Source organism: Myotis nattereri (assembly GCF_964212035.1).
Source record: "Myotis nattereri genome assembly, chromosome: 18".
Lineage (NCBI taxonomy): Eukaryota > Metazoa > Chordata > Mammalia > Chiroptera > Vespertilionidae > Myotis > Myotis nattereri.
The window spans coordinates 13,536,436-13,558,417 of NC_138093.1; the positions used below are offsets into that span (position 1 = coordinate 13,536,436).

At 52.5% G+C, this 21,982-nt stretch overlaps 2 protein-coding genes across 7 annotated transcripts; both read right to left on the reverse strand.

Annotated features, from left to right (window-relative positions):
• Positions 1-251: 251 nt before the first annotated feature.
• On the reverse strand, positions 252-5,698 carry ECM1 (extracellular matrix protein 1). 2 transcript variants are annotated; one of them, XM_081112175.1, is made up of 12 exons: positions 5,466-5,641; positions 4,313-4,363; positions 4,131-4,232; positions 3,910-3,975; positions 3,711-3,821; positions 3,351-3,410; positions 3,179-3,193; positions 2,730-3,028; positions 2,120-2,494; positions 1,379-1,599; positions 1,126-1,213; positions 252-725 (listed from the first exon to the last, which is right to left on the reverse strand). In XM_081112175.1, exons 1-12 carry the CDS (start codon positions 5,533-5,535, stop codon positions 495-497), a joined length of 1,689 nt encoding a protein of 562 aa, XP_080968301.1. In that variant the 5' UTR covers positions 5,536-5,641; the 3' UTR covers positions 252-494. The 2 variants fall into 2 exon arrangements, with proteins under 2 accessions (XP_080968301.1, XP_080968300.1); XM_081112174.1 differs by lacking the exon at positions 3,351-3,410 and having other exon boundaries at positions 2,730-3,193; positions 5,466-5,698.
• Positions 5,699-6,691: 993 nt separating this feature from the next.
• TARS2 (threonyl-tRNA synthetase 2, mitochondrial) lies at positions 6,692-20,631 on the reverse strand. 5 transcript variants are annotated; one of them, XM_081112736.1, is made up of 18 exons: positions 20,513-20,623; positions 19,563-19,759; positions 19,131-19,254; positions 18,165-18,289; positions 16,357-16,474; positions 16,171-16,235; positions 15,840-15,918; positions 14,666-14,812; positions 14,388-14,486; positions 13,882-14,099; positions 13,247-13,334; positions 12,899-13,036; positions 12,670-12,747; positions 9,115-9,215; positions 8,798-8,899; positions 8,554-8,626; positions 7,877-7,991; positions 6,692-7,058 (listed from the first exon to the last, which is right to left on the reverse strand). In XM_081112736.1, the coding sequence occupies exons 1-18, from the start codon at positions 20,585-20,587 to the stop codon at positions 6,910-6,912; spliced, it is 2,091 nt and encodes a 696-aa protein (XP_080968862.1). In that variant the 5' UTR covers positions 20,588-20,623; the 3' UTR covers positions 6,692-6,909. The 5 variants fall into 5 exon arrangements, with proteins under 5 accessions (XP_080968862.1, XP_080968861.1, XP_080968865.1 ...); XM_081112735.1 differs by having other exon boundaries at positions 13,247-13,409; XM_081112739.1 differs by lacking the exon at positions 16,357-16,474 and having other exon boundaries at positions 13,247-13,409; positions 20,513-20,631.
• Between the last annotated feature and the right edge of the window lie 1,351 nt (positions 20,632-21,982).

Consider the following 21,982-nt stretch of genomic DNA (forward strand, 5'->3'; position numbering starts at 1 on the left):
GGGTTGCGGATCTGATCTCCAGTGTGACATGTGCAGGAGGCAGCGGATCAGTGATTCTCTCTCATCATTGCTGTTTCTATCTCATTCTCCCTTCCCCTCCCCCTTTGAAATCAATTGTCAGGCAGGGATGTGGTATTTTGGGGGTGCACCAAGGACATGGACCACATCTTTTTCACTTCTGAATCTTGATAGCTATTTAAAAAGGTGACCATCCTTTTAAAATATGTGAATAAATTCAAGATGACAAATAGTGAAGTTAAGCCATTTATTTATGGTTCCATCACAGCCCGTGGGATGACTTCTGCTGAGGGCAGGGCAGTGGTCCTCAGGGTTCAGTCACTGAAGAAAATGCCAGCAGCCAGGCTTAGGAGGGTGTGTTTGTATGTGAGACAATGAGGACACCAAATCCCGAGGTGTTTACTGCAATGCGTAGTCAAGGAGGGCGGGGTGGGGTGGGGTTCACCCAATTTGATCCTTCAAGGCTCTGGGGTGACTCACTTTTCCTGGGGCTCAGAGGGGGGGCTGGTATTTGTTTCCTGAGTTGGGTCGTGTTTCCCCTGGCCCTTGGCATCCCCCGAGTCCCCAGCCACTAGAGCCACATTCTTCAGGTAATTAATGTTGAAGCAGTTGGTCTGTTCATCCCCAGGATTCATTCTACAGCAGAAGGCAGGGTCTCGCCAGAAGTTACGTTGGGGACCACACAGGTCACTGATGAAAGATGTTTTCTGATGTATGGGAAGAAGAAAGCAGAGATGGTGAGGGAGGGGGTTGTGAAAGGTCAGGCTTGGATACTTGGGTGCCCAAAGTCGCCCTTCCTTCAGCTTCTGCTGCTCTCTTCCTGGGTCCCAGAGAGAATGCAAGGCTGCCTTGCACAGCTAGACTTCCTGTGATGGACAGATGTGCATATCTGCAAAGGCTGGAGCTTCACAGGAATGTAGCAGTGGGGAGCAGGTCTGGTCAGGAAAGAGGACTTCTGGAACCAAGAAAAATCTCTCCCCCCTAGTCCTCATTATTTCTGTGGGCTGTTTTGAGGTCCTAAAAGTAGGGGTAGCCTCCAGGTCTGGCCATCTCCCTCCCCTCCCCTGCATTCCCTTGGAGACTGTGACTCCCTGCACCCACACTCACCTCCTCCTCGGCACAGCAGGCTTGCTCTGGAAGGGGCAGGCCACAGCAGCGGTCAGTCAGGTTTCGGATGAGCCCAGGAATCTGTTTACTATGGTGGGAAAGGGGCAGGGGTCAGGGTCTTCAGGAAACCCCAGGCAATAAAAATGGTGCTTGGAGACCATGATTTTGATCTTGCCAAGAGTGCCCCAGAGGATGTCCCAAAAGGAGATTTTGGGGAAGGGAAGAGAGTTGGGAGGAATTGTACAAGACTTACTACTTGGCGATAACTCTTTGGTTTCCACAGAGATAGTCCATGAGGTTGGGGGTGACTCGGCTGAGGTCAATGGTCAAGAGATCCCGGTCATAGTTGGGGTAGGGAGCCTTTTGGGCAAAGCATTCATCGCGCTGAGGACTAGGAGGGTACCGGCAACAGGAGTGGTGGTGGGTCTTTATAGCCAGTTCTCGCTCACAGTATCCATCAAGGGAATCCTCCCACTGTTAGCCAGAAAGAGGGAAGTCAAAAGACTGGACACTTGGCCCCTTCTCTCCTCACCCGCCACTTCCCTTGTTGCCCACGCTATAAGGAGAGGGACTCCCAACCCCAGGTGCCAAAAGAGAAGGACAAAGAACCAGAGGGCAAGGAGGCAGCTGTGGATGTGTGAGGTTGGGGAGGTGGAAGGTGGAAGCACAGGTGAGGTTCGGAGCTGGCCACGGGAGATGAGCTGGACCGGTAGATGGAGGGGGTTGGGTGAGGCCAGAGCTGGATGGATGGACGGATGGCAGACAGGTACACGTGTGGGACCACGGGTGGACGAGGCCGGGAGTGCAGGATGAAGGCTCAAGACGAACAGACTCAGGTGACGAACACAACGGATGGGCGGACATTCACAAGCAGACGGACGGGCAAACGTGTTCACAGTGGGGAGGCACGTGGAGGAACGGACCAGCAGGGTCAGAGGTCAGAGGTGGGCAGGCAGGCAGACGGGCTCTCCGGGCGGCTGGGACGCCCACTTACAGCCTTCCATGCACAGGTGTGGTTATTCCCCCGCCGGCAGCAGCGCTGGAGCTCCCCCTCCAGCCGGGTCAGAGCCTGCAGCTGCCTTTGGAGGCGGTCAGTAGGTGGGAGGTTGCGTGGCACCGAGCGGAAGCGTCTTGCGTGGCAGATGTTCTTGATATTGTCCAGTGTAGGCACCCCCGGGGGGAAAGGCAGCTCAAGGCCCATGGATATGACAGGCTGGGGGCTGGGCCCGGCCTGGAGCTGGTAGTGGGGCCGGGGAGCTTCCTCCTCGAAGCAGGAGAACCGAGTCTCCCCCTGCTGTTTGCAGCACCAGTGGGCTCGGGTCTTGACCGAAAACTCGGCCTCACAGTACTGGTTCATGGCGTTCTCCCACTAGAGAAGAAGGGCGGGTCAGCCTAGCAGCCCTCGTCCACATTCCTGTCTTCCTCCCAGGCTCCAGGAAAGGACTCTGGGCAGCGAGGTCGGAAAGCAGCAGAGACTGCCTCCGCTCTCCGACACAGGACCAAGGAGGTTTCTGCACGCCCAGGCCTCGTCCTCCAGTCCTTAAAACACACACATACTGTCTGGGGCTTCAAGGACACCCTAGGACTACCCGCCCGATCCTTACCACAAGTTTTGCACAATCCATGCGCTTTGCATAGTAGTGGCAGCGGCAGCAGCGGGAATATCCAGTCTCCAGCATATTGAGGGTCTCACCCTGGCGACTCAGGTGGGAGTAGCCAGACTGTGGCAGGTCCCAAGGGCCATACACCACGTGTTGACGAGTAGGAAGGCAGATCTGGTCTAGGTTGTCTGGAGAAGGCCGCCCAGGAGGGAAGCCATCCAGCTGTTGGCCCCAGCACCTTTGGGGTCGGCCCGGTTGGCAGTGCTGGCCTGGACCGTGCTGCGAGGTGGGAGCTGGCTTTTCTAAAGTCGGGAAAACCAAGTGGGCAGGCGGATCGCGTGGAGGGGCAGAGAAAGGCTGAATGAGTGGGGAGGATTGGAAGAACTTGGGGTTGAGGAGAAAGGATTGAGAGGATATGGGGGAGGAGAAAGAAAGGAATTTGTGGCTCTTACCTTCAGGCTGAGTAGCTGAAAGGAAAAGAGAACCGAGGCATGAAAGGTGTCACCATTACTGTCCCCCTAAGTCAGGCCTGCTCCCTGCACTGCGTCTCAAGCTCAGGCTCCCTGCACCCCTCTGCAGGGTCCTGACACTAAAGCAGGGGGACAGACTAGAGCTGTCACTCACCCTCTCCCTGCTTAGGTGGGTTGGTCCTCTCCTCCTGTGCTGGGAACGGTGGTGCGTCCACTGAGGTGGGAGAAGACGCGTAAGCAAAACTCACATTGGGAAGGCGCTCTCTAAAAGAGGGGTACCTGGCCAGTTCCTATTCATAGAGAGGGACTCAGTAGAGAAGCAAGTGAAAATAGTTTCTATTCTTATGCCAGTTGATCTCCTAACTTTATAAAATAGGTGTTATTTCCCCAATGTGACAGATGAAGAAAGTAAGGCTTGGAGAGGCGACTTACCCACGTTTACACAGCTAGTCAGTGTCAGAGCCCCCAAAGCCAGGGGCAGGCCGAAGGGTAAAGAGAAGAGGGAGTCACTTACTTTCCTTCTGTTCAATAGGGCCCTGGGGAGGGGGCAGTTCTTCCTGGACAGGGACGGCTCTCCCGGGGCCAGTGGGATCCTCTGCCTGGCTTCCCAAGAGAGAGAGGGGTCCTGAGGGGCAGGACACAAAGGACAGGGATCAGACTGATGCCAGCCAGAGGAGAGTGGGCTGGAGGCGCGGGAACGGGCCAGCACTCACCACTCCTCACAAGGAGCTGGGGAGAGAACAGCTGCTCCTCTTGGTCAAAGGAGGAAAAGGGCCGCACTGCAAAAGGGAAGTGTGTGAGGAGCCCACTCCTTCCAGCCAGGTGAGGAGACAGGGCAAGGCCTGCTCTCCCCTCCCTCCCTGAAGACGGGGGTGGGGGGGTGGGGGGGCAGGAAGCCAGACTCGATACCCAGAGGGGGAAGGGGTGGACTTACCTTCACTCTGTCCCTCAAAGTCAGGGTCATGCAGAGAGATGTCAGGGTGATCCCTGGGGCGGGCTCGTGTCAGGGGTGGGGAAGGGGGTGCTGCATAGCCAACTAGAGGCGAGAAGGGAGACAGTCAGTGCCTACAGCTCCTACTTGACCCCTAATCCCATGCCCCTCCCCCAAACTCGTACCTTCTTGAAGGTACTCTGGCCCCAACTCCCTCTGACTTGAAGGGTTGAAGCCTGGAGTGAGGAAGGGTGAGTCAGGGTGGTTTTGAGAGGCCCTTCCTGGCTCCGAGCACAGGAAAGAGGACGAAGACACCAGCAGCCCCTCCTTACTGCTCCTGCCCCATGTCCCCTAACCCAGCCCCCAAACACTCCTGGGGTGCGTCACTGGGCTCTGAGCAAGCCCGGGCTACTCTGACAGCCTCACCCCCATCAGACGCACAGCCTAGGGTCTCCCCAGCCCGGGCCTGAGAGAAGGGGACGGATGGGGCCGGGGCGGGAGGCCCTCCTCTCCTGTCAGGGTCACTCCCTCGGGACTTCGGGGCGGCCCTCCTGCAGCCGCTCTGCGGTGGTGCTCCCCTGGTCTTCAGAGGGAAAGGACCCTCCTGTTCCAGAGCCTTCTGACCAGAAGTCTAAGCTTCCTTCACCCTTAGCTACGCCCAGGTCCTCCTTAGCTTAGGTGTCGATTGAGGAGGGGGCACTGCGATGACTCGGGACTGAGGCTGAGCGCCCTCAGCCACAGGGAAAGGAACCGCCTGGCTGACCTGCACTCGCGAAGCCTAGGACCCAGGAGGGGCAGCGAGAGGGGCCTTTGCAGACAGACGAGAGCTGTGCTGCTCCCCACATCCACGCGGGGCAGGTGTGTGTGCTCGAGGGCAGCTGTGTCCAGTCCCCTGGGCACGGGCACCCTTTCAACTCTTCTCCCAACCAGGCAGGGAGGTAGTCCAGACTCTAGTCAGCAAATTGGTTTCGAGCCGCCTGGGGGCCCTCCTTCCACTGCCTAATTGGTCCCGCATACACCTCCCTCAGGCAGAGGCCTCCCTCAGCGAGTCCACCTCCCCACCCTCGCCCCAGGTGGCCTTTGACTCCAAGTTTGGGTTCCTTGGCAGCAATCACTAGGCACAGTCTCGAGCAGCAGCAGCCTCTAGCAGCCCCTCCTGTGCTCTGAGCCCTCCCTGGTTCAGGGCTTCGGTCCCAGGCCCACCTTGGGCCTGCTTGACAGCAGGAGCAATCGGAGAATCAACCTGCTGGCGATGAGCCACCTGGGATGGCTGGACTCAGGCCCAGGCCCACGCTGGCCAGGACCCCTTCCCAAGGGCTCACTCCAACCCCAACTCACCTCCTTCAGAGGCCATAGAAGTAACAGCCAAACAGGCCAAGACCAAGGCTGCTCCGAACATGGTGCCCATCCTGGGGCAAGGACTGGCCAGTGGCCACTCAGGAGGTGTCTCCTCAGGTAGATCTGGAGCAGAGGCCGGGCTGCTGGGAACCCGCTCCTCTGGTTGCTGCTCCCGCGGTCAGGCCGGCCCCTTCCTTTTATATGGTGATGTGGGCACAGCTCCCGCCCTCCTCAGCTTCCTGCGTGACTCAGGCCCAGCTGCTCCCCCTCCGGCAGCCACTCCTCCCAAACTCACCCTGAGGCATCCTGAGAGGATTGAGAAGAATGGGGGTAATGAGAGGGGAACATTTTTATGACCCCAAGATGTTTGAACATTTATTTGGTGCCTCAGTTTCTCTGTTTGCAGGTGAAGGGAACTGACAACCTGCTGAATTGGGGTTGGGGACACGGGCACTAAGGAGTTTAGAGTGGGAACAGGACACCTACCCTAGGGGCTCCCTAACCAGTGAGAGGCCTGGGCTGCCCTTTTTATTAATTTTTTTCTTTTATTGATTTGAGAGAGGGAGGGAGGTATTGTTTTGTTCCACTTGTCTATGCATTCATTGGTTGATTTTTGTTGCTGTTAATCCTCACCGGAGGACATTTTTCCATTGCTTTTTTTAGAGTGGAAGGGAGAGGGACAGAGAGAAACATCGATGTGAGAGAGAACATGGATTGGTTGCCTCCTGCATGAGCCCCGACCAGGGCCGGGGAACCTGCGACCAAGGTACGTGCCCTTGACTGGAATTGAACCCGGGAACCCTTCAGTCTCAGGGTCGACGCTCTATCCACTGAACCACACCAGCTAGGACTCATCCATTGATTCTTGTTATGTGTCCTGACCAGGGATTGAACCTGCAACCTTGGCGCATCGGGATAACACTCTAACCAACTGAGCTAACTGGCCAGAGCCTGGTTGTCCCTTAATTTGGGAAACATCCATATGGGAAACATCAATTAGTTGCCTCCTGCGTGCACCCCAACCAGGTATCGAACCTGCAACCTGGGTATGTGCCCTGACATCCAACCCACCGCCTTTCGGTGCCCAGGATGATGCTCCAACCAGCAGAGCACCTGGCCAGGTGGGGCGGTCCCTCTTCGCTCTCCCCATCGCCCTGGGACAAGAGAGGGAGGTGAAGTCAAAATCCTTTTATCCCCCATCAGGAGTCAGAGATGACCACACAACCTCAGAGCTTTAGGTTTATTATGCTGTTTCGCTCTCCTCACATGCAAGCAGCTGTGGCTTCCTCCACATCAAATCTCTTTCCAAAGAGTAGATTCAGGCCTCCACACAAGTTCTAAAGGGTCTGGGACTCCAGACTCTGTCCGTTAGGTTGGCTAATTGGTCCCTGTGTTCGGAGAGGCTGGTGGCTCCCGCAGGTCTGTCACATGACTATGCAAACGCTCAGAAAATTTCCTCGGCATTTGGGACCCGGGTGTTCTGCAGCTCCAGCAGCCGCCCCACAGCCTCTGTCAAGTCCCGTTCTCCGAGCCGACGATTGTCTCGCGTCCGAATGTTCACTGTCCTGTTGCTCTGCTCTTTCTGGCCAACCACTGCAAGCAGAGGGGGTGGGGATCTCAGGGCGGATGTAACCCACCGGGGTGCCTCCCTTTGCTATGCAGAAACAAGAGATCCAGCCCAAATCTTTAGAAAGGGCGAGGACAAAGCCCAGATGTGGAGCGGGCGGTACTTTACCGGTTCTTGCCCTCCCGCTCCCTGCGTGTGCTGAGGAGATGAGAAGCTCTTTCAGCTCAGGGGCCCAGGGGTCAGAGAGTGGGGTCAGCCAGAGCAAAACGAAGACCAGCTGACCCAGAGGAAGTGTGTGCACCTGGGTGTGTGAATACTAGAGAAAGGGGAAGTGGCAGTGGTGGAAGGCTCGGCGAGTCCACGGGGCGGTGGGCAGCTTGCTCCAAGCGCTGGCCGCACGAGTGGGTGTGCAGACCTAGAGAATCAGGTTATCTGGCTGAGGACTGTCTGCTCCGGGCTTTTATTGGAAAATGAAAAAAGGAACAGGCAGAGCTATATTCGTCTCCATAGGGCTTTCTCCTCATCCAGGAGAGCTGACTCCATCTAGGTCTAGAATAAACAAAGCTAACCAATTAAGGCCTTATTAACCCTTCCTGTCCCTTTCTCTCTGGCCCGCCCTTGGTGAATTAGCCTAACAGACAGCGATGAAGGGTCAGAGAACACTGTTCTGTGGGTAAGAGGTAGCTGTCGGGGTGAAGAAAACTGGTCCAAATGGCTCAGGCATCCTGATTCCTGGCTCCTGTCCAGCTCAGGAACTGAGCCCCAATTAAGCCAAATATGCAGATGACCGAACTTAATAAAAATGAGGACAGTGTACAGGGCGGGTGCTTGAGCTGTCACTCACCAAACTGAAAATTGTAGTTGGCGAGCTGGGCCCCGCGGACTCTCCGGCTGAGGGTCTGCCTGGAGTCAGCGTCCAGGTCTCCGACCAGCCCCGCCGCCTGCAGGCTCTGCTGTACCTGGGCAGAGGATTGGTGATAGGAACTTAATTTAATGGAAGGTTGAGGAGTAGAACAGTCTGATACCAAAGCCCCATCTGTTCCCCCTTCCTCTGCCTCAAGGCTCTCGGGGTCTCACAGACACCCCTCCTCACTGTCTCCACACGGAGGCCCTGCCCTCGCCTGCGGCTTCTGTCTGCCTCCTGCTGGAGCCCAGCCTGCAGAGTCCCTGGCCTGCCTGCTTCTGGCTACACTCTACCCAACCAGCTGCTTGACGCGGGGACAGCCCAGAGCCTTACTTCTCTCTAGAAAGCAGAGGAAAAGCGACATTTATCCCACCCCTTTTTGTGCTCTGTCGTCAGCCTTTCATGTAAGCTGATTTAACTGTCACACATCTCCACCAGGAGGGACCAGTTTGCTTCTCAGGTGTGGAATTCCCAGCACACAGGCCAGCAGCCATCTGAGCCCAGCCTTGTGGTTCCAAGTGCTTGCGCCTCTCCCACCCCAGGTGGTCTCTTCCTAGGCGTTTGCTCAGGTTCCTATTAGTCTTGCTTCAGCCCTGTCCTGGCCCCCAACTCCTCACCTCCCTGGCATAGTCCTCCTGCTCGGTCCCCACGGGGATGACCATCACCTGGAATGGGGACAGCCACAGTGGCCTGGTTGGGCGAGAAGAAGAGAACAAATGACTCATTCTGGCTCTGACCGTGAGGGTGGCTGCAGCGAGCCGACTGGAGCAGGAAACAGAAGCTGGAGCCTGGAGGGGCAGGGTCTGGGGCATGCACTGTCACGCCTGACTCAGAACAGAAGTCTGGAGTCGGGGGTCTCACCATCTCCCCCCACAGCTCTCCGCCAGCACTCCCAGCATCCTTTCCACAGAACCCAGAACTGCTCGGTGAATGAGGACTGGACGCTCCAGGGCCCCGGCTCGCCTAGAGGGAAAAAGGAAAGTGGATGGAATGGAGGAAGTAGCACAAATTGTGCAATCAAGATCACCTGCCAGTTCTTATAGACATATTCAGGCTCAGCAGGGGAGGGTGTGGAGGACTGGTTACTTTCAGGGCCAAAGGGAGAAGGGGAAGCTGTTCTCCAGTGATCCCATGGGCAGCCGCGGGAAAAGGGAACTTGTCCGGACGAGGCTCTGTACCCTTTGTACTGGAGGTCAAATCTCAGGGGCAGCTGGAAGTCAAGCTGGATTGTCCCGCACTGATGGGGGCGACCCAGGGCATCGTGGAGGTGCACGTCAATCTGAAGGAGAGAGGGGAGGCCTGCGAGAAACCAGAGCCAGTGCCACCCCCTTTCCACCTACCCATGCCCCAGGCTGCTCTGAGAGACTGTCGCCCAGCTGTGCCAGACTCTGCTTGACTCAGCGGGGACTCCGGCAGGGACTCAGTGGTGTTATATTAGGGGACACCCGCATCCACAGGACTGACCCATCCACTCCCTGGCCTCTCAATTCCTCGAGCGCCTCATCTCAGAGACCTTCACCCACACTGTGGCTACAGCCTTGTCCTGTCCTTGCCCAGAATGGCTGCACTTCTGGAACGGTCCACCCTGCTCTGATACGTCTCTTGGTTTTCTAGCTTTGACAATTACTCCTGCTAATAGCTCTTCAATGTCTAGGTTCCTTAATGCTTCTTTTTCTTCCAGTTCACAGGCCCCTCCCGCCTTTGATTCTTCCCTAGGCAGCTGTACCCACTCTCCCAGGTTCCCGACGTCATTGTTCCTCTATCACATCCACATGGCAAACTCCCCTGGTGGCACCCTCCCCTCCCACCTCCTTGGCTCTTAACAGAACGGCTCAGCGCTACCCAACATGGCGCACACCACACAGATGCAAAACGACTGACGCCATCCACGTCCCTATTTCAACCTCAGCTGGACCCTTGCTGCCGCCCCCAAGTCTGTGGCTGCTTTGACCAGCTGTGTCCTGTTCTCCTCAAGGATTGTCAAGCTTTCCCTTCTCTCTTCAGTGTTCACCTCCCTCACTGAAAACTCCTCTCCCCCATTCCCATCTCACCAAATGACTCTTTCCCCTATTTCATGGAAAATTCAGACAATATCTTGAGATGGGAAATGTTTCAAATCCTATAACCACACCTATGAACTTCCTGCACCTACCCCAGCCTTTCTGTAGGCCCCAAAGAATGGCAAAGGTTGTTCCTTTGGGGGAGGACTCTCAAAGCCACATTCAGTAGAACTTCCCTCACTGAAACCCCTTCCACAACTTCAACTCCTCCCTGACCCCAACAGGCACCCTCTCATTACAGCATTTAAACATTCTCAAGTCTCGCCCTTCATAAACATTCTGACTACTCAGGCCCTTCGTATTTCTCTTTTGCCTGTGTAACAGCCAAAGTTCTTGAAAGAGTTAGGTTCATTCATTCCCTCCCTTCCTCCACCCTCACTCTCCACTTTACCAAAAATGGGCCTGCAAAACCTAACAGCCTTGAGCTACGCCTTCGCTCTGGTCTTTCTAGAAACCCAGCTCTGCTCTTTTCTGTGCCAGACAGCGTCCTCAAGGGGCAGGCGCAGTGCAATTCAGATGACCAATCCACTGGGCCCAGCAATGTGGCTTCTCGCCTGTTCACAGCTCACTGCTCTGCTGTTTGCTCTGCCTCTTCTTGGGCTGCATGAAGCAGCAAGCTTTTACCAATGTGCTTTGCTGGCAAGTGCTTTTACCAGAGCTGCACCAAAGGTTACCGCACTTGCAGCTGAGCAGAACATTCCTGGCCCGAGCTTGTTAGAGAAGCTGCCACTACCTGTTGTATCCACTCATCTCTGTCAATCCTGGCCTGTTATGATGAGAATTTTCTTGTCTGTGACTCTCCCTGCTTCATGCTGCCACATACACAAAAAGGTTCTTCATGCAAAGGGTCACATGGCTTGCCTCTGTGGGGGTCAAGCCTCGGTAAACTAAGCACCAACCAACAGGACGTTCTGAAATTCACTGCTCGTTACAAAATACAGGGTGGGGCACAAGCGGCTCACAGTTGTTTGTAAGGAACATAAAACCCACTTTTGCCCACATGGTATACTATAGATTTCTTATTCTTCGATATTCCTCTTGAAGAAACCATATTGTTGGACCTTGTTTAATGAATTCAGGATTATTGTTGAATTCATTAATAATGAACCTGTTTGCCCACTGTTTGTGAGAAGACACATCCAGAGCACTGCCTTTATAAGCAGACTTGCACCAACAGTTGTGTATTTTAACATGTAGCTAAGTTATATATAAGTTAACATTATTAGCAGCTGGTACTTTTGCTAGGGGTTGTTAATTTCAGGTGTGAAACTGACCTCACGTCAATTTTCATAACGTATCTTAATGGAAAAATAACATTTTCCTGGCATGTTAAATCAAGCCTTTAAAAAAGTTTCCAAGAAAATTTTACTGTCCTGGGTTGTTAATGGTTAAGGGAGTTTGAATTTTGTGATAAATGTATCATTTTTTTAGATCCTGCTGTGCCTTTATCATGAAGTACATTTATTTGTCTTATAAAAATAGCTCTAGCCCTAACCGGTTTGGCTCAGTGGATACAGCGTCGGCCTGCAGACTGAAAGGTCCCAGGTTCGATTCCGGTCAAGGGCATGTACCTTGGTTTCGGGTACATCCCCAGTAGGGGGTGTGCAGGAGGCAGCTGATCTATGTTTCTCTCTCATCGATGTTTCTAACTCTATCCCTCTCCCTTCCTCTCTGTAAAAAATCAACAAAATATATTTTAAAAAAATAGCTCTAAAATTTGCTTCAACCTAATTGGTAACCTGAGTTTATATCTAGCATGAATTCATTATGGTATTATTAACATATATGAATTCAGTATGTTTTGAGGCAGTATTCTTTGCCATTCATGAATTTTTTATTTTATTTTATTTTTTATTTTATTGCTTAAAGTATTACAAAGGGTATTACATATGTGTCCATTTTTTCCCCCCCGCCCAAATGAATTTTTTATTTTAAGTTATTTTTTATTGATTTCAGAGAGGGAGAGGGAGAGATAGAAACATCAATAATGAGAATCATTGATCAGCTGCCTTCTGCACACCCCACACTGGGGATCCAGCCTGCAACCTGATATGTGCCCTGACCTAGAATCGAACCATTACCTCCTAGTTCATAGGTCTACACTCAACCACTGAGCACAATGGCCTGGCTATACAGTTTTTAAAATCTTTATTACTTGCATGATTGGAAATGTTTAAAACATTGCAAAAAATTTTATAATGTAGTGGTTTTAATAACCAATTTTTTTCTGTCTGCATGTAATTCTGATTTCTCAAATACATTCACTGGTAACAACCAACCAACCAACAAAAACTAACAGCCTTTTCACTAAACACAGCAGATAAACTTTTCAGTTCTCTCCCCTCCTCCCTGATTCTTTCACTTCTTCCAACTGGCCACGTGAGTCAGTTCCCACCCTCCCCCGGCCTTGCCTCCACTCTCCCTCCTGAAACACCTCTTTACTTGGCCAACAATCACCTTTCGCATTAGAAAGAGCCTGCAGGAAGCCCTTCCAACCCTCCTGAATAGCAAGCTCCCTTAGCACCTGCCACCCACAATCCCCACAGACAGTAAGTCCCACGGGGGTAGGGACTGCATCACTCCTCTTTATACACAAGTTAAAAAAATTCCCTTTTATCTATTAAATACTTAATAAAACAAAAAATGAAACTCTATCCAAAGTCCCCAGCTTACCTTAGGCCCATAGAAGGCACCATCTCCAGGGTGGAGGTCCCAGGGTTCTCCAAACCCTTCCAGGGCCTGTTGAAGGACCTTTAGAGGGAGTGAAACAAGAGGACCGTGAGCAACACATCCCTCCAACCCCGCAAGGAGCGCCTGCACACACGCCTCTCCTGAGGACCCTGACTCCCAACTGTCCCCCTTCCATCGGAGAGGGGTTCCCCGAGTCCCACCACCTGCTCACCTGCTCAGCCTGGTCCCAGAGGCAGGGCTCTCCCAGGAAGCCAGCCGGCCGGGTGGACAGTGCCAGGCGGAAGGAGAAGCCCAGGACAGCATAGACAGAGCGGAGGAAACCCAGGCAGCCCCGGATCTCTGCTTCCAGCTGGGGAGGAAGTCAGGGAGGGAGGGTGTGAGCTAGACAGAGCTCTGGGGTGAGGGTGGTTTGGGGCAGATAGAGGGCAAAACAGAGAGGAAAGTTGGGGATAGCACGCAGCCGACTGTAACATCTAAAGAGGGCAACTGAGGTCAGGAGTGTTGGTGGCTCATGGGGGAGGGCGGCGGTTAGAAATGCCTGATGGAGCGGGGGAGCCACCTGGTCCGGTGCACAGAAGATGTGAGCATCATCCTGCTGGAAGCACCGCAGCCGGGTCAGTCCTCCCAGGCTGCCCGAGGCCTCGGCCCTGTGAAGGGCACCAAAGTCTGCCAGTCGCAGGGGCAGCTCTCGCCAGGATCGGGGCCGGTGGGCGAACATCAGGCTGAAATTGGGGTGGGAAGGGGTCAGTGCCACAGGGAGAACTAGCTCCCGAAGACTCTCTGCCCAGTGGGCGTGCTTCCTCTCCCCGCACCATCGGCTAAGGACCCCTCCGGCCTGCCGTGGCCTGAGTCCTGCCAATCCCCATCATCACAGTCGGAGCCCTGTGTGACTCAAAGGGATTTTATTTTCTCAGTAACAACAGACATCATTTACTGTGCGCCTGTGCTGTGACAGGCGCCGAGTTGGGAAAAAAACCTCGGGCAGCAACTCCAAACCCTTGATGTTACCATAAGGACACTGAGGCTTAGAATGGTACAATGATCTTCCCAGATTCACATGGTCAGCTAGAGGCAGATTCAAGACTCCAATCAGGTGCCCAGTACTCTTCCCAGATGCTTCCTGTCACTTAATATTTAGCAGCCTGGGTGCCTGGCCTCAGCCCTGGAGGACCCAGGCCTCTGGCTCCAGCTCACCAGTGTGCAGGGCAGTTCATGGGCTTGAGGGCGAGCGTGTCTGTGGGATGGCTGGTAGAGTGGTCACTCTGGGAGCTGGTGGGCCTGTCAGAGCCTGGGGACTGCAGGGCAAACATGTCTTCCTGATAATGCTCCCAGTGTCCTGACAGTTCCCAGAGTTTCGTAGAAAACAGTATGGGTGTTTTTACTTCTGAGAAACCACGGCGGGTGTACTCGGCCTAGAAAGGAGGGGACAGACATGGAAGGTCAAAGTGACTGGGGGAGGGAAAGGGAGGGGGCAGCTGTGTGATTCTCCTGGGCCCTCAGTCATGCTGATCACAACCTACTAAACACCATATTAACTCTCTATGTTCCCCAATGTAGACCACACATTTCTAGTATCTCAATAAAAATCACCAGCACTTTACAATATTTATGTTTATGCTTCTAATCCCCCTTTTAACACTTGACTTCTTCTAGGCCCCCAGCCCCGCCCTGGTCTTCCTCCCTGGCTGGGTCCCCCTTACCCTGATGAAAGACACCAGGGCATTGTGCACCCTCGTCCCCCGGGGCAGGAAGAAGCAGCTCCCGGGACTCAGCTCATGGAAGAAGAAGAGCTCCTGTTCCTGGTCGGGAATGGCAGTGTCACCTCACGGGGAAGCAGGGGCTTTGGCACCAGAGGAAACAGGGATGGAGCCGCTCAGGCTGCTGGATCCTGAGTCTGCTCCCAGCGTCACAATCACGTTCCTTCACCTTGTCCCAACCCTTCCCATCAGGCCCCCTCTCCCCTCCCCGATCCCTGCACCTTCCCGATGCGCCGGTGGTCCCGTGACTCTGCCTCCTTCCTCCATTCTTCCCAGGCCCTCAGCTCCTCTGCTGTGGGGAAGGAAACCCCGGACACCCTCTGCAGCGTCTCGGGGGCCCCTGAGGCCTTCCATAAGGACGACGAGTTCTGCGGGGGGCACAGGGAGTCCATGGGAGGATGAGGCTGAAGCCACCCGATCTCTCTGGCAAACCTCAGTGTGAGCTTCACAGTTATGCACCACTTTCCCACCAACACCACAGGCTGGTCCTTCAGACAGCGCATGTGATGCTCATAGCCTTCAAAGTGCCCGGTTCTTGATTTCTACATACGTCCCACTCGGGCCTAACATTATCCTGAGCAATCTCACTGCTGCCTGCCAGCACCCCCGGCCTTCGTTCCTCCCCTTCTAATCAATGACTGCTCAGGAGGTTAACCTGAGGATCTGGTCAAGTGTCATCCACCCACCCCCTTACCAACCTCCCACACTCTTCCCTGTCTCTGGCCCGTGAGATCACCTGCCTCTGCTTGCCCTTTCCTTGAACAGTACTAATAAGAAACAGCCTGCACTTCATAGCACTTTTAACTTTCCCTCAAACACTTCCTCCTGCATTCGTTGGTTCTGGCTCTGGGTGTGGGTTTACTGGCAGGAATTAACCGTCTCTTTCAATAGATGGGGAAATAGGTAAGGAGATGTACCCAGGCCACACACGTCCTTAATGGCAGAGCCAGGGTTTCAGTCCGGCGCTTTTTGTTCTACCTAGCTGCCCTTCCCCTCGCCCTCTGCTCCCATTCTAATAACTCACCTTGCCCAGAAACAGTGTTTTCATAAAAGACACGCCCTTGACTTAGAGTATTCTCCCCGTGCCTGTCGAACAGTATTCCCCACCTTCTCTACCCACAGGAGCCGGCCGTGTAAGACCTTGTCCAGCCTGTCCGCGCCCTCCCACCCCGTCTCCCTCAGCGTTGATGTCCAATTATGGAAACTGAGTTGGTTCCTGTGTCCAGTATCTGCCATCAGACTCCGTTTCTAGAAGGCAGGGACTAAGTGTCTTTCTCCCTCTGGACTCCCTGCTCACTGTCAGAGCGTGGATGGGGCTGAGAGAACTATCTTCCCATCCCCCCGCTACTCCAGTGAAAACGGGAATTTCCGCCTAACCCTGTCCCCACAACTGACCGTGAGCAGCTTCAGTCCTCCAATCTGTCCAGTATGCCGAAGGTGGGGGCCCCGGCAAAGATCCACCAACATGCCACACCTGGGAGGAAGAGGGGCCATTAGTGATCTCCAAATTCCCGAGTTTTTAGTTTTCTCCCTCTCCTGGCCTTTAGCTGACGGAAAGAGGAAGTAAAGAAACGTGTTCCACAGAGAGAGCAACGGGGGATAAAAATCAAATCCCAGTCCCCTTTTTCTGGAGCAACAGATTAGCTTCTGTCTCCTTTCCCTTAGCCCCCTCTGGCCTTGTCAGTGCCGCCCCACCTCCCCATTTCTCCGTCTTGACCACTCTCACCCATAAACTGTTGCCGTCGGACCCGTCACTTTCTCCTCAATCAGGCGGAGCTTAAAAGGGTTATCCTGGAAGAAGGGATGAGTGAAGACAAGTCTTTATCCCATCACCTCTGGGACTGACGAGGGAGAGCCACCTCGTCCCGCAGGCCTCTGGTCTTCCTCCTAAAACTGTGTGTTTCCAACCCACCTTGAAGAGCTGGCGAAGCTGATCCCGGGAAGCCTCTAGCCTCCGGAAGGGCTGAGCAGCAGCTGCAAGTTTTTGGCAAATTCGCTCCAAAACAGGCAGCTCTGAGCCCCGGATAGTCCTGGGAAGATGAGAACTGGTTGGTTTGCACCCTCTAAGAAGCATCACCTGGGTAGCATACCTGTTGGCTAGGGGGTGAAATCCTGCCCTCCAGAAACATCTAGAATTATTTGCTCTAACAGGAAATCAGGTACAAATTTTATAGCTGGAGCAAATGCTCTGTGTATGAAATTAAAAGTTGAGTGCAGCCCAAACTGGCTTGGCTCAGTCAGCCTGTAGACTGAAGGGTCCCGGGTTCGATTCCCAGGCACATGCCCGAATTGCAGGTTCCATCCCCAGTAGGGGGGGCATGCAGGAGGCAGCCAATCAATGATTTTCTCTCATCATTAACATTTCTCTCCCTCTTCCTTCCTCTCTAAAATCAATAAAAATATATACTTTTTAAAAAGTTGAGTGCAGCCGAAACCGGTTTGGCTCAGTGGATAGAGCGTCGGCCTGCGGACTGAAAGGTCCCAGGTTCGATTCCAGTCAAGGGCATGTACCTGGGTTGCGGGCACATCCCCAGTAGGAGATGTGCAGAAGGCAGCTGATCGGTGTTTCTCTCTCATCGATGTTTCTGACTCTCTGTCTCTCTCCCTTCCTCTCTGTAAAAAATCAATACAATATATTAAAAAAAAAAAAAGTTGAGTGCAGGCAATCTGGATGGACAAAATTAAAGCAATAGTAATGGAGAATGAAATAAAAGTTGAAGAACTCCTAAAGGCTAGAGAAGATGTTTCAAGCATCTTAGAAGAGATGAGAAAGGACATGGACTAATGGAGAAGGTGGTACCAAAATAACATATCAGGCCCGGAGGCCCTTCCCCCAGCTTGCTCCTCCAAATTGAACATGCCCTAGACCCAGAAAAGGGCCTCAGAAACCACTCCAATAACAGGGTACAACCTTTCAGTTATAAGATGAATAAGGTCTGAGGAGCTAATGCATAGCATGGTGACTATAGTTGATAATTTTGATAATTCTGTATTGTATAGTTGAAATTTGCTATTTGCTAACAGACCTTAAGTGTTCTCACAATAAAAAAGGTGAGGTTGTGCCCTAGCTGGTTTAGCTCAGTGGAAAGAGCGTCGGCCTATGGATTGAAGAGTCCCAGGTTCGATTCTGATCAAGGGCACATGCCTGGGTTGCAGGCTTGATCTCCAGTAGGGGACGTGCAGAAGGCAGCCAATCAATGCTGTTTCCCTCATCATTGATGTTTCTATCTCTCTTTCCCTCTCCCTTCCTCTCTGAAATCAATAAAGATATATATTTAAAAAAAAAAAAAAAAGGTGAGGTTGTCCCAGCTGGTTGCTCAATGGTTAGAGCGTCAAAGGGGCTCAGGTTCGATTCCTGGTCCCAGGCATGTACCTGGATTACAGGGTTGCTCCTCATCTCCAGTGAGAATGTGTGCAGGAGGCAACCAGTCCATGTCTCTCTCACATTTATGTTTCTCTCTCTCTCCCACTCCTCATGAAAAGCGATGGAAAAAATATCCTCAGGTGAGGATTAACAAAAAACAACACAAAAAATGTGAGGTGATGGGTTAGTTAACTAGATTGTGGGAATCCTTTCACAATGTATACGAATATCAAATTATCACACTACACACTTTAAAAATACTACAATTTTGTCAATTATACCTCAAAAACACCTGGGGAAAAAGGTGAAGTCTCATAAAAGAAACCATCATTCTCCCCCTTCCTTGCACTGCTCACCGTTCCTTTCCCAGGAAGAAATCATGGTAGAAGCCACACTCTGTGCTGGGTCCTCGGCAGAGGACAGCCCCTAGGAGTTGTTCGGCCGCTGCCCCCAGGACATGGGCGCTGGAATGCCAGAACACCTGGGTTCACAGGAAAGAAGTTCATGAGTCCTAACCTCCTCCCTTACCCCCTCGCTCGGGATCCTCTCCTCCAAGAAGCTGGTGTGAAACCAGTATGGCTCTTCTAGGAATAACTGTCAATAACCCAGAGGTGGTGACCATTACATAGTGACAAGGAAAAAAAATAGAAAAGAAAGCAGAGGTCAGTAGAATCGGTGCACAGAAGAGCGTACCCCCCTACCCCACTCCTCAGGGCTGCTGGTCAGAGGAAGCCGGGCAGCTTCCTTTGCTCTCCTGTAACATCTGTAACATCTCTCAGGGCTTCAGAGTAAACTACTCTGGTAAGACTGCCTCTTAAAAGCTCCGCTCAGTCTTTGGGTCCTTTTTCTAGCCCAGGAGTCCCGTGTGATGCAACCACTGCTTTCGGATTTGGTCATTTGTAAATAAATGACATGAGAACTCAATTTTTCTGCCTCCTAATACATGAGGTCCACATTACCTAAGCTGACAGGAAGAGGACAAAATGGGGACGAGGCGTGGTTGTTATGCTCAGTTGTGGAAGCCACGTTAAAATTAAATATTTGCTACAGATCACTTATACTGGGTCTCTCACTATCCTCCTGTTTTCAACTTCTTCTCCCTTTCACTAACAGAAATGATGTCTGCTTGTGAGAGACCTAGGCTGAGTAAAAACTTTCATTGTAAGTTTCCAGCTTAGCTAGGAACAGTTAAGATAAGCCATCTGCGGTCAGTCTCCCTCCCAAGTGAAAACGGAAAAACTCAGGCAAAAGAAATGTTAGAAACACCCACTTAAATATCTCAGTGTAGCGGCCACTGTATTTGTGACGAAGAAGACACTTACTGCTTTCCCCTCTGCAGAACCAAACGTCAGAAATCTGAGGTCAGAATCTGTCTCCAAGGGCCGCTCCAGATCATAAGGCTCCCCATTCACTTGGGCGGCCACTGCGGTATTTGCCAGGGTTGAACTTCAACAAGGGGGACGGGGTGGAGATAAAGAAAATGAGGGTTACAATCCACATGGAAAAAGAGGGACTCAACTTGCCAAGGGGGACTGTGTTACCAGAGCAATAGAACCTACTGTTTCTCCTCCCTCCTCCCCAAGGACAACAGAGCAAGGACAGAGGCTCTGAAACACACACAGATAAAAAACCGAACCGGAGGTTAAAGCATCTTGATGGCGTGGAACAGCGAAAGCAGAGTTTCCTCTCTCTGCTCGGGTGCAGCGGACGCAGAGGGGAGGGCGATACTGGCAGGTAGAGACGGGGCCTGGTACCTGATCTGCTGGGCCAGCTGGTAAGGGGTTGTGTGCCATGCCACCGCCTCCACGCTCCGTCCTCCGGGGAGCGCGACCCTAATAGTCCGGGGTTCCTTCTGTGCCATGCCCGCGAACCTCTTCACCTGCGCGGCCCATAGCTCCTCAAAAAGGCCAAGCCGCTCTACCAAACAGGGCGGAGGCGCCGGCACAGCCGCCTGGAGGGAAAGACGTTAGGAGGCAACACCGTCCCATCGGTTATTCCTGGGCCTGGGGATGGTGGGAGATGCGGGCATTGAAGTGGCCGGGGTCCTAATCTCTAGTCTTTAAAGCAGTGGTTCTCAGCCTTGGCTGCACATTAGAATCACCTGGGAATCTTTGTAAAATCCTGGTTTCTGGGCCTCATCCTCCGGAAATTCTGTTTCGTTGTTACTCATGTGGTGGCCCCACCCCATAACAAAGAAACAGAATTTCCGGAGGATGAGGCCCAGAAATCAGGATTTCAAAAAGATTCCCAGGTGATTCTAATGTGCAGCCAAGGTTGAGGACCACTGATTTATAAGGATTGGATGCTCCAGGGCCCCACGTTAGGAGTCCTGGCTCCGCCGGGGGGTGACCCTGGGAAAAAGCGCTTCAAACGGCGGCCGCAGTGGCTCAGCGGTTGGGCACCGACCTAGGAACCGGGAGGTCATGGTTCAACTCCCGGTCAGGGCACATGCCCGATTGTGGGCTCCATCCCCATTGTGGGGCGTCCAGGAGGCAGCCAATCAATGATGCTCTCTCATCATTGATGTTTCTATCCCTCTTTTCTCTCCCTTCCTCTCTGAAATCAATAAAAACATATTAATTTTAAAAAAAGGCCAGAGTAGCCGGTTGGGGACTCAGGGCGGGAGTAGGGCGGGAGCAGGGCGGGTCAGGCTGGGTTGAGAACCTACAGCTTGGGCTTTGGGGAGTTCGGAACTTTGGGGTACCTCAAGCGCCGTGTGTAGCCCGCAGGCTTGTAACCCTGGGAGCCGGAGCCGCCGCCACCTCTGGTACAGCCCCATGTTCCTCCGGTGCTTACATCCTCAACCAAATGATCCCTTTCTCCTCCAGGGGATTCCTCATTGGCCCCTGGCCCGACAATACCCATGCCTATTGGTTACGACAGCTGCCACTCTAGCCTGGGACCACCCCCAGGAAACGAGAAGAGGTACGTCCACCCCACACAGCAACAGCAGCGATGTGGGTGGTTCCGGCCAATCGGAAGACTTACAAGGTTACACCGGCAATCCGACACCTGCAGTTTCAGCCCAAAGTAGCAATAAGAGGTCCTGAGGGTTTGAGGACAGGAGCAAGAAAACTCTGGAGTGAGAGTGGGAGAAAAACGGACCAGAAAGGGTAGTCAGTAACTTCCAATTAACCACGTGTGTATTTTTACATAGTCTTTACTAGCAAACAGGAAACGCTTAGGAGCATAGATTTGAAACCAAACGGACCTAGTGTAAATCCTGAATCTGCCTGCCATTCACTATGTAATTCTGGATAAATTATTTATTTTTTTAAAAAAAAATATATTTTATTGATTTTTTACAGAGAGGAAGGGAGAGAGATAGAAACATCGATGAGAGAGAAACATCGATCAGCTGCCTCCTGCACATCTCCTATTGGGGATGTGCCTGCAACCCAGGTACATGCCCTTGACCAGAATCGAACCTGGGACCTTTCAGTCCACAGACTGACGCTCTATCCACTGAGCCAAACCGGTTTCAGCATGGATAAATTATTTATTTTTCTATGCTTCAGTTTGCTCATCTATGAGATGGGAATAATAGTATTGCTCCCAATTGTTGACGTTTATTTTATGTAAATCATCTAATATAATGCATGGTATAAGGCAGGGGTCCTCAAACTACGGCCTGCGGGCCACATGCAAATACAAATATTGTATTTGTTCCCGTTTTGTATTTTTATTTCAAAATAAGATATGTGCAGTGTGCATAGGAATTTGTTCATAGTTTTTTTTTAAACTATAGTCCGGTCCTCCTCTGAGGGACAGTGAACTGGCCCCGTTTAAAAAGTTTGAGGACCCCTGGTATAAGGTAATGGGCAACAGTATGGACAAACCACTAGAATAAATTAATATAACAGCTTTAAGAGCTGGAGCAGCCCTGGCCAGTTTGGCTCACTGGATAGAGCGTCGGCCTGGGGACTGAAGGGTCCCGGGGTTCAATTCCGGTCGAGGACATGTGCCTTGGTTGCGGGCACATCCCCAGTGAGGGGGGGTGGGTGCAGGAGGCAGCTGGTCGATGCTTCTCTCTCGTCAATGTTTCTGACTCTCTGTATCTCTCCCTTCCTCTCTGTAAAAAATCAAATATATATATATATATATATATATATATATATATATGTATATATATATATATATATATATAGAATTAAAAAAAAAAAGAGCTGGAGCA